Source organism: Lacerta agilis, chromosome 4 (genome assembly GCF_009819535.1).
Source record: "Lacerta agilis isolate rLacAgi1 chromosome 4, rLacAgi1.pri, whole genome shotgun sequence".
Taxonomy (NCBI): Eukaryota; Metazoa; Chordata; class Lepidosauria; order Squamata; family Lacertidae; genus Lacerta; species Lacerta agilis.
The window spans coordinates 31,394,614-31,410,081 of NC_046315.1; the positions used below are offsets into that span (position 1 = coordinate 31,394,614).

Here is a 15,468-nt window from a genome sequence, read left to right on the forward strand (position 1 = left end):
AGGTGTAGTCTTTCCAGGAGCAACAGCTGTGGTCCAGAGCTTTCTGCAGCTTCACGGAAGACGCCTACAAGGACAAAGGTCTCTCTCTTGCCTCAGAGGAAAAGAGGTCATGTGCTGTTGCACTCGGGCCCTTCCTTCAGCTTTCCATAAGCATATGGTTGGCCACAGTCAAAACCGGATGCTCGACTAAACAAGCCACACCCAGCAGCCTCTGCTTACATTCTTAGGATCTGAAAAATCCCGTGAACCTCAGGACGCCTTCACAGGGACCTTCGGATTTCAGCCTAAAACTATATGCTTATTTTCTTTTCTTTTTTTATTTATCCTACCCTTCCTCCAATAAGCTGAGGTACAAGGATGTGTACAAGGTTTCCCCTATCATCTTCGCACATTTAAGGTGTCAGTCCTATACCCAACTGACCTGGATGTAAGTCCTATTTGACCACAATAAATCTTACAGTCATTATTGGATTGCAGTAAGTTCCTTTATTTCTGCTAGAACCAGGTAGAAAATCAAAAATAATATTTTCTATTTTTATTACATCCAGCCAAGACATGTTAATTCTCAAGAAGATAATGAAAACACACCACAAATCTCATGGATGGTGAACTCATCTGCCATGAAGCGTACTCAACATTTAGCAGTGTTGGAACATGATGTCATTCTTCATGCATGGACACTACATAGCAATTGCAAAGGAAGTAATATTGACCATATTATAAAATTGGAGGTGCATGATCATAGGACTAATTTGTGCAATTTTGCCCTTCCCTGGGCACCTGCTCATATTGACCAACTCCAATGTGTGGTCATGGATTAGCAACTGATTTTTTTGTGACTGAGCCAAGTGAAGAAAAATAAATGAAGTGATTGCCAATAGCTGTGTCTGATCATCTGTTTGTGCACATGGCTTGTTAATGAAAATATGTACGAATGCAAGTCCACAACTTGCATGAGCACAACCGTCATAAGAACATAAGAAACCCTATTAGATCAGATCAATGTCCACTGTGTGAGCAGAATAAATCACGCAGAGAATCAGAATAACCTTCCATATAGGAGAACAGCATATAAGGCCTTTACAAAGCACTTATAAAAGTATTTTTTATAAACACCCAAAAGGACTCCAAGCATTACAAAAAATTAGATTTAACATCTGCTGGATGAACTTGCTGGTGGGAATACAATGAAAATCTCCTCTCTCCCAGGTGGGCATGCTATGTGTTGCTCACGACACAAAGAGACACAGTTCCGATCTTAAAGCACTTACAACCTACAATAGACATTCAAAACAGGGATGGTTGAAGAGGATGGGCAGAATAGGTTCGTATTTTCACCAGTAAAGGTAAAGGTACCCCTCATCATTAGGTCCAGTCGCAGACGACTCTGGGGTTGCAGCACTCATCTCGCTCTATAGGCCAAGGGAGCCAGCATTTGTCCACAGACAGCTTCCGAGTCATGTGGCCAACATGACTAAGCTGCTTCTGGCGAACCAGAGCAGCACACGGAAATGCTGTTTGCCTTCCCGCTGGAGCGGTACCTATTTATCTACCGGTACTTGCACTTTGATGTGCTTTCGAACTGCTAGGTGGGCAGGAGCTGGGTCCAAACAACGGGAGCTCACCCCATCATGGGGATTCGAACCACCGACCTTCTGATCAGCAGTTCAATGAGATATATCCTTACTCATTTGGTCTCTCTTATAGCTTAAACTCTGAAGAAGTCATGGCCATGTCCTTTCAAGAGACAGTGTTCAATGAGAGCACTGTGGTGTAATGTCTTTCAGTAATGAATATGTTCCTGAGAAACCATCTGACCTATATGAAAATAGATTGAAATAATTATAAGTTCTATGTCTTCTTAATGGGAGTCCTTCCTCCTCTCTTATTTGACATGACTGGTAGCAAGAATTTCTCATCGGGATTTGTTTTACTCTGTGCCTGTAAGGCTGGGAACTGCAACAGCAGAGGGGGTCTCCTGTACACCTCCTGTTCTTCTCTTTGTCCTACGGTACTTGCCCAATTCACCACCCAAGATTTCGAGATGTGGAGAAGCCGACATATGTTCTTTTCTTTGCTGCAAGAATGGCAGCCTTAAATCCTGTTCTGTCCAGGGTGCTACCAGGCATTCTCGTGCTGCCCTGTGGTCCTTTAAAATGAATGGGAGGCTACAGATGCCCAGGTGGACTCTGTTAACCTGGAGAAAGTGGGCTCCGGTTGTGCTTCCATGCTGCCAGCAACTGTACCCTGCAAAGGAATTGAAGCAGAGGACGATGTGGCAGGCAATGCAATGTTGCTTCTCAGGAATGGTCCGGGAGGGCTGCTGCTTGCATCACTCGCAAGGTTGGCCACATTGAGGGCATTGTTGCTGACTGTCCATAGGCATGGATAGTGGCTGAAGCAAAGCAAAGTAAAAACAACAACAACACTCAACAGTTGAAAGTTGCAGTGGTCTCTAGAGATGCTGGGTGTAAAGCACTTCTTGCAGTAAACTAGCCAGCCATTAGCCCTAAGTCCTTTTGAAAAAAACCCCACAGCCAAACAGAAGCAATGGAAATCTTTCAAAAGGTGCAATTGTTCCATTTATTAAATAGAGTGCCTTGTGTCCTTCTGTACAGAGGTCAGTCTTTCATTTGAAGGGCTGTCTGGTCAGTTTAAAGAAGCAAAAGCAAAGATCTTGAAGCTGCCTGTCAACAACTTGCACCCAGACAGCGCACTGAGCACACACACAGAACTCCAAGTCAGTTTTCACCCAGTGGGTTGTATTGCATTTCTATTTAATTTATTTCTAAGTATGCTCCATGCATATAAATTAGGATAGGAAAAGATTGTGCAGTTGCATGTCCTCTTTTTTCGACCATGTGTAAAGGCCACCCACTATTGGCAGAATTTTTGTCTTAAAGTTATACACTGTTATTTCATTGTTTTACTACAACGAGATTGGAATCCATAGTCTCTACTGGGACCTGGGTTTGTGCAATTTTTGAATCTGTTCTCATTCCGCCACCTCGCATTCCATCCTTCGACCTAAATGAAATACTCCGCTGTCTATAGCTATATCCAAGTGGAAATTAGGACGGAAGGTAATGCTGGGCTAGAGCCTTTCTCCCTACTGTACTGGCTCTGCACTTCCAGGCCATTTCCCCCCATGGAAAAACTGAACCCCTTCCTTGCCATTGCAATTGCTACCATCCACTCTACAATCTCAGTATTCTAGCATCTCATTCTGCTGCATGTGTAGAACACACCTTTACCCATTTCCTCCACAATTTTGTGGAGAAGGTTGAGCAAGAAGAGACTTGTTCATCTCCAGGGAGGCCACTGTCCTACGTGACGGTTCTCCAAGGGAGCAGTTACGCTGAAAGCAGCTAAGGTTGCTCAGTGGCTGCTGCTGCTGATACTATGGGCAATTGCAAATCGATGGGGTGCTTACCTCGGACCCGGGGTGGCCGTACCACTGTTGTGTGGCACCGGGAGCAAGTTGCCATGGTGACTGGAGGGTACTGCAGCCCAGCCTTCATGGACCGATGGCACTTGAAGATCATTGTTGGTGCTTTCTATCAAATTCACTTTAGAAAGGGAAGCAGAAGTTGTTAGCAATAGTGACATGTTTCTAACAAAATTATTTTAAGATGACAAATTAGAATGCATTTTTTTATTTGTTGTTTTTAAAAAAGCAGAAATTGGCTATTTAAAAACGTAAGTACAGTGGTACCTCTGGTTATGTACTTAATTCATTCCGGAGGTCCGTTCTTAACCTGAAATCGTTCTTAACCTGAAGCACCACTTTAGCTAATGGGGCCTCCCGCTGCCGCCGCGCTGCCACTGCCCGATTTCTGTTCTCATCCTGAAGCAAAGTTCTTAACCCAAGGTACTATTTCTGGGTTAGCGGAGTCTGTAACCTGAAGCATCTGTAACCTGATGTACCACTGTATATTTTAAGAACTAATGATACAAAGTTTAAACCTTGTTAATAATCTAATCTCTGTCTTTGTTTCTCTCCATCTCTCTGCCTCTCTGTTCCTCTCACTGTTTCCCACAGATTTCACATGACAAGGGTTTTAAAATTGCTTCACATTGGAGGTCATGGAAGTTTCTAGTGATTCAACACATGGCACAGAGTTTGCCCTGCACCACCAACAGTCTGGGGTTGTGTTTTGTTCTTTTGATACAGAAAGAAGTCACCCAAATAATGTGTTGAGTTGCCAGGGACAAATCACTTTGCCACACTGAAAACAGTGGCCAGTCAAATGCTCAAGAGCAAGGGCAGAAAGGTGTTCACCCACAAACACTTTTCTTTTGCCACCAATACTCAGATACTCTGAGATATATTGCCTCTGAACATGAAGGCTCTATTAATCAATTACGGCTAATAGCTCGATATATTTGTAATTTGTCTAATCCTTTTTAAAAGGGATGCGGGTGGCGCTGTGGGTTAAACCACTGAGCCTAGGGCTTGCTGATCGGAAAGGCCGCGGTTTGAATCCCTGTGACGGGGTGAGCTCCCATTGCTCAGTCGCAGCTCCTGCTCCCTCGGCCAATAAAGCGAGATGAGCACCGCAACCCCAGAGTCATCTGCGAGGGGTCCCTTTACCTTTAATCCTTTTTAAAAGGCACCTAACCTAACTGCCATCCCCAGGAAAGGGGAATTCTTTGGGATCATAAATATATCTGCTCTTAATTTAAAGAAGAAATAGGAACCATTTATCCATGGGTGGAATCAGTAGGGTAAAGTTCTCCTAGGAAAATTCTCTCAGTTTCTTTGCCTTTTGATTTGTACTTGTTAACATTTGCAATGTAAACTGTGTGCTTCCTTATTGTTGTTGTTTTTTAGGTCGTTGCTCTTTCCCCATAAATAGTTTTTTAAAATGTCGGGCCAAGAACTTACCAGTTGGAGAGTGATTTCTTTGCATGTATGAAGCAGGGTATGGAACAGCCCTGTGTCCTCGAAGGGCCGAATAGTGCTCACAGCCGTGGTGAGAATGGGCAGCAGCAGGCAGAGGGAAAGTCCCACCATACTGATAGCCTGAACTTCCTGCTGTGCACATGGCATCTGGGTTAGAAATCAACCAGCCACCTACTAGAGAGACATTAAGAAAAGAGCATTGAGCAAGGAAAATAAGAAGAAGAGAAGAAGAAGAGTTTGGATTTGATATCCCGCTTTTCACTACCCGAAGGAGTCTCAAAGCGGCTAACATTCTCCTTTCCCTTCCTCCCCCACAACAAACACTCTGTGAGGTGAGTGGGGCTGAGAGACTTCAGAGAAGTGTGACTAGCCCAAGGTCATCCAGCAGCTGCATGTGGAGGAGTGGAGACGCAAACCCGGTTCCCCAGATTACGAGTCTACCGCTCTTAACCACTACACACACTACACCACACAGCAATGACAATCTGAAAACCCCTTTATTTGCCTCTGTGTGTGTATATGTGCGTGCAAACACACAATCTACCAAAAATGTTTCAGGCTCGAGGAGAGGGGGAAATTCATTTAGTTTAAGATACCCAAACAGCCTTAGTTTCACTGTCAACATAAAGCCAAGCCTTATGAGGAACTCTCTCTCTCTCTCTCTCTCTCTCTCTCTCTCTCTCTCTCTTTAGTTTCTCTTTTATTTATTTAAACTTTTCAAGTTTATACATTTCACTAATTCTCCAATCATTTTGACATTTCAAAACTTGACTTCCTTCCCCCACTTTCTGTGGTTCCTTAAATTTATTTTTAATATCTTCTCCATATCCAAATTAACGTAATTTACTCATTTATTCATCTTCTTTAAATATATACTCTTATAAAACTGCAGGTCATTACAATAATCCTGCCAATGTTTTTTATCCGTTTATAATTTATCTGTAAATATTCAATACACCATTTCCATTCTTTTGTAAAAGATTTGTTGTCTTGATTTCTTATTCTTCCGGTAAGTTTCACTATTTCTGCATATTCCATATGTTTTTGTATCTGTTCTTATGAGGATCTCTTGAGGGATTTGGGTATGTTTTTAGCCTGGATAAGAGATGACTGATAGGAAATATGACAGCCATTTTCAAAAAGCCAAAGGGTTGTCACAGGGAGGATGGAGCAAGCTTTTTGTCTCCTTCTCTGGAAGGTGGGACCCAAACCAAGTTACAAGAGATTATGACTCAACACCAGGAAGAACTTTCTGATGGTAAGAGCTGTTTTACAGTGCAATGGACTTCCTTGGAAGGTGATGGATTCGCCTTCACTGGAGGTCTTTAAGCAGAGATTAGATGGCCATCTGTCATGGATGCTTTAGTTGAGATTCCTGAATTGCAGGGAACTGGACTAGATGATGCTCGGGGTCTGTTCTATGACTCTAAGAAAACTGTAAGAATCTGGTAATGAAGGAAGTGCAACCATCTTAGCATGCTGGTAATGACAGAAGTGCAAATGGCTTAGCATGCAAGCAGCACACAACAGAAATGTTTGGGAGAAAATAAATAAATAAGCAGCAAACAAACTGCCGTGGGTAGAAGAAACCTTCTGGTTATATGTCATCCCATCAACAACCAGATGATATCCAGCATACAATGCAAATCAAAGGAGGTAGAGCTGGGAGGGGGAGGGGAAGTGCAAGTCAAATGCTAGCTGCTGAAAATAGAAGTAATGTTGCTGATGTTAGAAGGTTAGTTATCCCGCTAGAAGCCTTTCTGGCAATAACCACTGACAGATCAAGATGCTGGAGCCGATTGGTCATTGGCATTCCCAAATATGACAAAGAAATCAAAAGGCAAAACTTACAGTGAGAATATGTGATGTGCTGACTTTCAGAGACAATATCTGAAGCATCCTTGGGGTGGTTTCTGAAAGATAGTATTATTAAGGTTATTTCAATTCTAGCAAAACTACATCCACACAGATGCCTCCCCATTTAACTATGGAGTTAATTGAGTAACCTTGGTCTGATCATTATTTTTCAACCTAACCTACTTTTTGTGAGGGGAAAACAAGAGGGAAAGTCCAGAAGGTTTCTTGTGGGGAGTATGGGGTACAAATGTTGTTATTGTTTTAATGCCCCATCATCACAGTGCACCTTACATGTTTATTCTGTCAACGGAGCAAGTAGCAAGCCTGGGGACGATTATCTGAGGTCACTCCAGCACAAAAGGGCAGCAGGTATAATGAGGCTTATTAGGAAATAAATTCACCTTTCTTTTGCATCCAGAAAAGCTTTGGCAAAGGGGTTGTACTTGATCTTGAGAGCTGTTATCTTGAGTTTAGAAAAAGAAAAAGAGTTGCGTTAGCAAGAAAATTTGACATTTGACAATTGATCATCTGAAGCCTGCCATTTTCCAGAGTAAGTTTTGCCAGAGGCCATCACTGTCGCGGAAACTTGCATTATATTTAATCATGTAGTTATAAGTCACTGGGTTCACTATACTGAAGGACTGCCCTCTTATGAAGCAGTGGCATATAGTTTGCTGCTGGAAGAAAATGAATTATAGGCCCAGAATTTCTCTTCCATATGCTATTGGGCAGCATCCCAGTGCCAAAATCCATACTGTCCCTAGAGAAGCCAAAAAGATGGTTAAAAGGCCACAACAACATGGATAGAATTTGTTTCTTTCTCCATTACAGAGTATCATTAAAATAAGCAAGAACTAAAGCCCTATTCTGGTGCTTAGGGGAAACACATGTGACTAACAGTGGGCAGGGTGGGCAGGCATCCACACACAGACAACCTCCTTCCATTCTCCCTATGTACATTAATGCCACTTCTGACCTTCCATTTTCAGCATACAGGTCTTGTAGTTGGGTGAACATTCTTAGAAACGTACCCATGATTGGGCACCTGGATAACACAAGGTTTCTGTTTGCAAGGAGGATTCTAAACACATTTCACCCAATCACACGCAGAATCTACTTTCAGACCTTCATATTGGACTTAGGAAGACATGTAGGGAATATACACAGGAACATTGATCCCCGTATAGGTTTACTTCAAAGGCTAAAATAGGGCTCAATACTTTTCCCCATAGGCTACCTGCAGTAAAGAGAGAGGGAGGGAGAGGGAGAGGGAGAGGGAGAGGGAGAGGGAGAGGGAGAGGGAGAGGGAGAGGGAGAGGGAGAGGGAGAGGGAGAGAGAGAGAGAGAGAGAGAGAGAGAGAGAGAGAGAGAGAGAGAGAACTAGGCACAGGTGTCACAAATTCTACATTAAAAAGATGAGATGAGATATTAACATAAAATTGACCCTCGAACTATGAAAGTAGACAGAACAATAAATAAGTGGAAGTGTTGCATTTTGATGACGGCTGACTATTGTTCTATATTAAATTGTTTGTCATCGTTTACATCCTGCCTTTCTATAGGATATTCAGGGTGGCTTACAATCAAGATTAAAATACAGTTTTAACCCAAAAAACCCCCACCCCTTTCATCCAAATTATAGCATTTAAGCAGGGAAGCATATCACTGGTTTTAGCGTACACAGTTATAGGGTTTTCTTAAACAATTCCCAGCTGTTTTGATGTTTTATACCCACCTACCTCTTCATTTTGGTAAGCAGTCACAGCTATGAACTGAGTTTCAGGAAAGGAACAATTCATTACCATCCTGTGTGGGCCTCCAACTCGAACAATATGAACTTGCGGCTCGTATTTGTGCAGAGAATTCAACATAATCTGTGGCAAGAAAAAGTGAGGCACAGATTTACCAGAAATAATGGTCCTGATTCAACAAAAAAACTAATTGTGATCAAGTCTCATTGAAAGCAATGAAACTGAAATGAGCTGAGACTGGTTAGTTCCTTTGGCTTCAGTGGGGCTTAGGCATAGTCTGAATTAGCCCTGGATCAGGTCTAATGTCTTATTCAATTCCAGATCATTAGTCTGCATCAAAGGTAGCCAACATGGTGCCCTCCAGATGCTGTAGACAACATCTACCATCATTTCCCAGTTAGCATGGCCAGTATCCAGGGATGCTGGGAGTTGTAGTCCGAAACACCTTGAGGGCACCATGTTGACCTCCCCCTGGCCTACATGGCTCTATCTTACCTACTCCAGTTTAGGGGAGAGGGAAAGTTATGTGTGAATGCACACATGTGTGAAAAGGAAGCACTTTTGAGGCGAGAGAGAGAGAGGTTGGAAAGCTAGCTGAAGGAATCGTGCAGCACAACGTATCTCTCTTGGAATCACTCAGGTGTGTGTGTGTGTGTGTGTGTGTGTGTGTGTGTGTGTGTGAATATCTGTGGCTCCGATCACCACAACTGCCTGAAAAACTAGGCAAACCAAGAGGGTCGTCCCAATGCATTGTCATACTATGGGAGAAAAAGAATGTAAATTAGCTGCGAATGATTCAGTCCTGATATGTGGGCATCCACTAGTCTCTCAGGCTCGTATGTGGAGAGGCCACGTGGGGGCTCATTGAAAGTGGGGGCATCACGCATGAGGCACAGTATCCTTGTGATAACATGAATCTCTAAATGCATGAGAGCAGAGTGCTCACAAAATCACACTGGTGGATACTTTCCTTGCATCTGTACTGTGCTTTGCTATGTACAAACTTGTAACTGAAATAATTTTGTGTGGTTATGTTTGTTGTTTGTAATATTTAACAAAAATAATAAAAACAAGTTTTGGGGAAAAAATAAAAGCCCCCTCCCCCGCACATTAAGACCACTAAGTTCAAGAAATAAAATTATCTAGCTGCACCACCATCGCAACAAAAACATTGGACTACAGCACTGCATGAGTGTTTAGGCACCACCACAACAGCTAAGACACCTGTATTGCAATTTATATGCAGCTACTACCTATCACAAACTATTTAGAATAGGAGCTACTGAGGATTAATGGCATTCCATGCCCAGTTCTCTTTACTCCTTTCCATGACTGAACAATCTTGCACATAGGATGTAGGCTCAGCATTTGGGAAGCCAGGATTCCATTTTCAGGTTTGCCACTATTCTGCTGTGTGACTGAACTGGCAAGCCAGGGGTCCTCTGTGCCCCTGTTTTCTTATCTGATGTTATACTGAGTGCCATTTCCCACTTCATATCTTTCTCAGAAGGCTAGATTCATCAGGCATAGGCAAACTCAGACTTCCAGCTGCTTTGGGACCACAACTCCCATCATCCGTGGCTAACAGGAGCAGTGGTCAGGGATGATGGGAGCTGTAGTCCCAAAACATCTGGAGGGCCGAGTTTGCCTATGCCTGATTAATATCCTGCCTTCCTGTGACCACCAACAAACTAGAGCATACAAGATTGAAAGTTCATCCATTGCTTGCTAATGGGTTTTCTGACAGTTTTGTTCCAATACAAGAGTTCTGCACAAAACAAGTCAAAGGCAATGTGTAACATTGTTTTTAATATGCATCTAAGGCTACAAACAGCCCAACAGAGCCAACTTTCCTCTTTGCATTTTTAAGGGTCTCGGTGAGAATGCCACTTATTTTCTGGTACAGGTACATGCCTTCTATTATTATTCCCAAGGCCAAAGATGATTCAATAGAATATTGATAATTATCATGAAGCAAAAGCAAGCATAGTAATTATTTCATTTAGGAGAAGCCTTTTATTCGAGTGCCTGACTATTGCCAACATTCCACTTATGCACCAAACGGCATGGGGGAGAAAACAAAACCTTAATACCCACAATCATTTCCCCCTTCTCTGAAGTCCTGTGTAAAAACCTTAACACACAAGAAAAAACTATAGGGGGGAACATCCCTGATGGTTAAACCACAGCGCACTCTGTCTCTCTTAACATCAAGGAGTCCATTAAAATCTGAAAGCCCCAATTAAGACCTGTTTATTCCTGTTTACATTTGGACTCCATGGAATAATTGGCATCTGTGGGTGAAGAGGCCTCTAAGGGCCCTTCTAATTGCGTAAATGCACCCTTGATATTTCTTGATTGGTAGAAGCCTGAAACCAAAGCCAAAAGGCATGGAGGAAACAGGGTGCCATACCTGCCCATTGCCATTCAACTTGTTGGTAAGTTTCACTTTACTGAAAGATACCGCAGCCTTCATCCAGTGCGCCCCAAAGTTGGGAGAGTCTGGGTGGATATAGACACAGCTGTGATTCGACGGCTCTGGCTTTCCGGCTGGGACCCATTCTCCATTCACATACTTCCAGCGGTGGCTGTCAGTCGGAGCAAAATCAAGTAGAAAAGAATACATGGCATTGGGATCCAAGCCCGAGACACTGATCTTTAAAACAGGGAACATCCGTCTGTAAGAGAAACATGAGGAATGGGGGGGGGGAATTAAAACTCATAAATAATGTTTCTCGATTACTTGTTCAGTAACTTCCTTATAAATTATGTGTGGATCTGCTTGACATCACAGTATGCTTTCACCAAAACAGCCAGCCATGGTTGCATAAGCTAGCATGCATTGCGACCAGGGCAACGTTTTCTGTTTCTAATAAAGAGTTAAGAACCCCACTTCTGGATCTCCTTTGTCCAGCATCCTATTCTCATAGCAGGCCAACCGGAAACTGGTACTCAGAAACATGCCTTGTCTGATGCTGAAGGCCATACTCCACCATCATGACTGGTAGACACTGATAATTTTATTCTCCATGAATTTGTCCAATCCCCTTCTAAAGCCACTGAAGACTGCACAGACACAATTTTATTTAAAGCACATTTAAAACACATGACCTCCCCCTGCTAAGGATGCTGGGAATTGTAGCTATGTGGTCCTCAAGATTATTTGGGGGGTGTCATATGCTTTAAATGTATGGTGTGTGTGCAGCCCAAGTAGTCATCCAGACGCTCCAAGTGTCCCGATTTTCCAGGGACAGACCTGGATTTACAGAAGCTGCCCCATTTTCTGATTTGATCCCAGAAGATCCCACTTTTCCTTGGGATGTTCCTATTTTCACCAGAGAAGTGTTGGAGGGGATGGAATAGGACATCCCTATTTTCATCAGAGAAATGTCACTACATCATCAATACAACTGAGAGGTGATTTGCTTGCCAAGCTCCCCTTCCCTCTCTCTTACAAACAACAACAACAACTGCATTTAAGCACATTTCAGTACCAAAATAATTTCATCTGATGATTAGATGCATTTATTTAATGCTGGTTCCAGATTCCGAGAGGCACTTGAGCACGATATTTCAGAGGCCCAACTGCCCCTCCTTGCCATTATCATTGCTTTCCATTCACCCTTTAGGCCCATACTGGCCACTAAGCCAGTTAGACAAAACCTTTGAAAAACCTATCATCCATGAACATTAACCATCATAGTTAAATGAAAACAAAGTGTTCAGAGACACTATACCCTCAAGGAATACTCATTAGGTAAAATGAGGTAGCCTCCTCAGGTAGCTAGCATGCGAAGCAGAGGCAGTCAATATGTGTGTCCCATACTGTCCTTTGCCTCAGCAGCAAAATATCTAGGGCTTTTCAATATTTTGTGTTGACTCTGAGAAATTTCAAGTTTCAGTTTCAGTTCTGGTTCACTAGAAAACATATATTTAAGGCAGCAAACCTATAATATTCTACGGAGTGATGCTCTTTTGAGCCCAAAGTTCTGAACAAGTATGCTTAGGAATGCACTGTCAGTTTGACCTAATTGGGGGGGGGGGTGAGAACAGATTCCGTGTAACTCCCTGATTCTAACCATGTTCATTTTGTCAACAAACAATGTAAATCAATATTTTAACAAAGTTATGGGTGGATTTTTTGCAAAAATCAGATTGGGTTTTCATGCGCTCTTTCTGCCATGACGTCAGACCTGTGTGTGCCCCATCATATATGAGAAAAACACACATGACCATTTAGATGTCATGAAAACCCAACGCTAACTGCATAATGTGCACATATGTGGAATGAGTCACCACCACTTTTTGTTTTAATGTTTATTTCATTAATGTGTTTTTGGCTGGCTTTGTATTTTGATGTTAAGTCTGTTTGGGGGGGTTTCATTGTGAACTGAAAAGCAGGGTACAACTAAAAATAAATAAAGTAATTTGCCATACTTGTTCTAAAACACATAGGTTATATTAGATAGATATCTGTGCAGGAAAATCATCCAATGGAGCCCTTATAAGTTACAATCTTTCTGCAAGAAAGTTCTATATCTCTGAGAGCCAGTGTGGTGGGGGTTAGAGTGTCAGACTAAGTAGCCCAGGGTTCAGATCCTCTCCCAGCTATGAAGCCCACTAGGTAATCTTGGACCAGTCATGCTTCTCAGCCTTATCTACCTCACAGGATTCTTGTGGGGATTAAATGAGGAGAAGGACAATCACGAACACCACCTTGAGCTCCCTGGAGAAAAGATGAGATATAAATGCAATCACTCAATCAATAAGACTGTGTACAGTACTCCTAACGAAAATACTATTCCGGAAGATGATAAATGTTTTAGTTCTTTCGACTTTCTGCTTATTCATTAACATCCATCAGCTACGTACACATCACTCAGACATTCCATCTCCAAATCTACAGAAATAGCAGCTCCCGACAACCTCTGAATTTTGGGAAACGGTAAATGGGCAAGTTTGTTCATATATCAAGAAAGACCAGCATTTGTTCAAAGAAGTATTTGGGTGCAATCCACTGGCAAAATATCCTGCCCAAGCACCATTAAAACAACTGGGAGCTGTGAATTAGTGCTACTACTCCCTGCTCTCGTTCAGTCCCATTCAATGGGTCTTGTGCAGGAGAATGCCCCCAGTGAGTTGTTGAGCAAACTAAGTGCACAATTAAGATGCTGTCCCATAAACAGTTCTCTTCATCCCTCACTTCCTCTAAGCAGAAGGTAAGACTCACCTGCCATTCTTCGTGACAATCATCTCATTAGTAACTTCTCTGAATCTCTGCCATAGTGCAGCATCCTCTAAGACAACCTGGAGCTGTTTTTCGGTGGGGTCTCCTTTGTCTCTGCCAGCTTGGAGCTCATTCTCCACCACATTGAGCAGCCTGGAGACAGTGCAGTCACTATGTTTCTTGCAGCCCAAATCAGTCATGGTGACTTTAATGTCAGAAACTTCTCAGATGACTTAAAAAAAAAAAAGCAGCAACAACAACCCCACAGATCTGAACCTAAACCAATTAATTAGCCACAGTGGAACAAATGTGCTCACCTCAGCCTTTTGCCACAGACTTGCTCTTCCCCCCACTATGTCCCAAAAGGAGGATGACACCTGTGTGTTAAGGTTTTAACATGCACACACAACCATTTTCTAATTACTGACTGTCAGGTGGGAGACAGCCTGATTAGGCAATTGGCTGCCTCTGAAGAAGAATCTTCCATTCAAATCACCAAGCTTTTATCTTTTCTGAGGAGGGTCTAATTATTCTGCTCAAGAACTATATTTCCATTAATGAAAATGGTTTAATGCCTCAACTGAAACAATGAATGAAAAGTGGGTCTGTGCAGATACAAATTCCTGCTAGAAATGGGAGAAATAACAGCATTCAACAGCCATCTGTGGGGATATGTTGGTCTTACTTGATGGATATGCAAATCTGCCCATTTACCTGTTATATATTTCTCAACAGTAAATCTTCCGCTCAACATCAGACCATACTTCCTTGAAACTGGAAAATAACTTGTGCAGGTTTCTGTATTTGAGATTAAGGAGCTAATTCTGGGGAATGAAGTGAAGGTGAGTGAGGAGAGGTGGTGTGATTAAGTTTTCTCAAAAGTATGCTAATACTTTCTATTCACGCCCAGCACTCAAAACCGAGAACCAGTTTACACAACCATTCATAGAAGTCCATTCCTATGGGCCCTGGGGGCCTCAGCCCCCACAATGAAATATTTGAGGGGGCTGGGCCCCTGCTATGTTGATGGACATTCCCATTCAAATGGTGTGTGTGCACTGCGTCATGTGATCAATTATGTGCGGGGGCGGCCTTACCCGGGCCCCCACAATATTTTATTCAAGTTGGTACCCCTGCAACCACTTGTTCCATTTCAGAGTGCTTTTCTTGCCCAGATTGCACTTGGGAGACTGCAAAGGGATGGTCTTATAAATTCATCATGCTTACAAAACTCAAGTTTGGTGATAAATCGTCTGAATCCCCTGAATAACAGCTTAAATATCTAGGGCATTTTAGTTGAGAAAAAAGGTTAATAAGAAGGGACATGATGGGAGGATATAAAACTGCATGTGGTCAGCAGTATGGAGAAAAGGGATAGGGAAAACATTTTCTCCTCTCATAATACTGACGTAGATGAGTTTACAAGTGGAATAGTCCGTTAACGAAGGGTAGTTTTACTCAGAACAGTCCTTATTAAAATTAATGAACCTTAGTCATGTTAATTGATTTCAGTTGTTTGAATTCCAGTTGAATACCATCCTAGACCTTGAAGGGTCTAGATCAGGCCAGTGTAAAAATATTATTGTAAGTGTTCATTATATGTTTATGTGAGAAAGTGTGTTTGGGGAAGAGCGTGTTTGCTTTATAGGTAGACATTGCACACCATCATGTTGTATTCCTTGATTTTGGACAGGGTGTCAAATGCTGATTTCTAACTGAATTCAGTT

At 42.4% G+C, this 15,468-nt stretch overlaps 1 protein-coding gene across 1 annotated transcript; it reads right to left on the reverse strand.

Annotated features, from left to right (window-relative positions):
• Positions 1-1,670: 1,670 nt before the first annotated feature.
• TBX19 (T-box transcription factor 19) lies at positions 1,671-13,941 on the reverse strand. The gene is made up of 8 exons (XM_033145794.1): positions 13,745-13,941; positions 10,928-11,192; positions 8,503-8,637; positions 7,165-7,226; positions 6,758-6,819; positions 4,889-5,080; positions 3,434-3,569; positions 1,671-2,395 (listed from the first exon to the last, which is right to left on the reverse strand). The coding sequence occupies exons 1-8, from the start codon at positions 13,939-13,941 to the stop codon at positions 2,152-2,154; spliced, it is 1,293 nt and encodes a 430-aa protein (XP_033001685.1). The 3' UTR covers positions 1,671-2,151.
• Between the last annotated feature and the right edge of the window lie 1,527 nt (positions 13,942-15,468).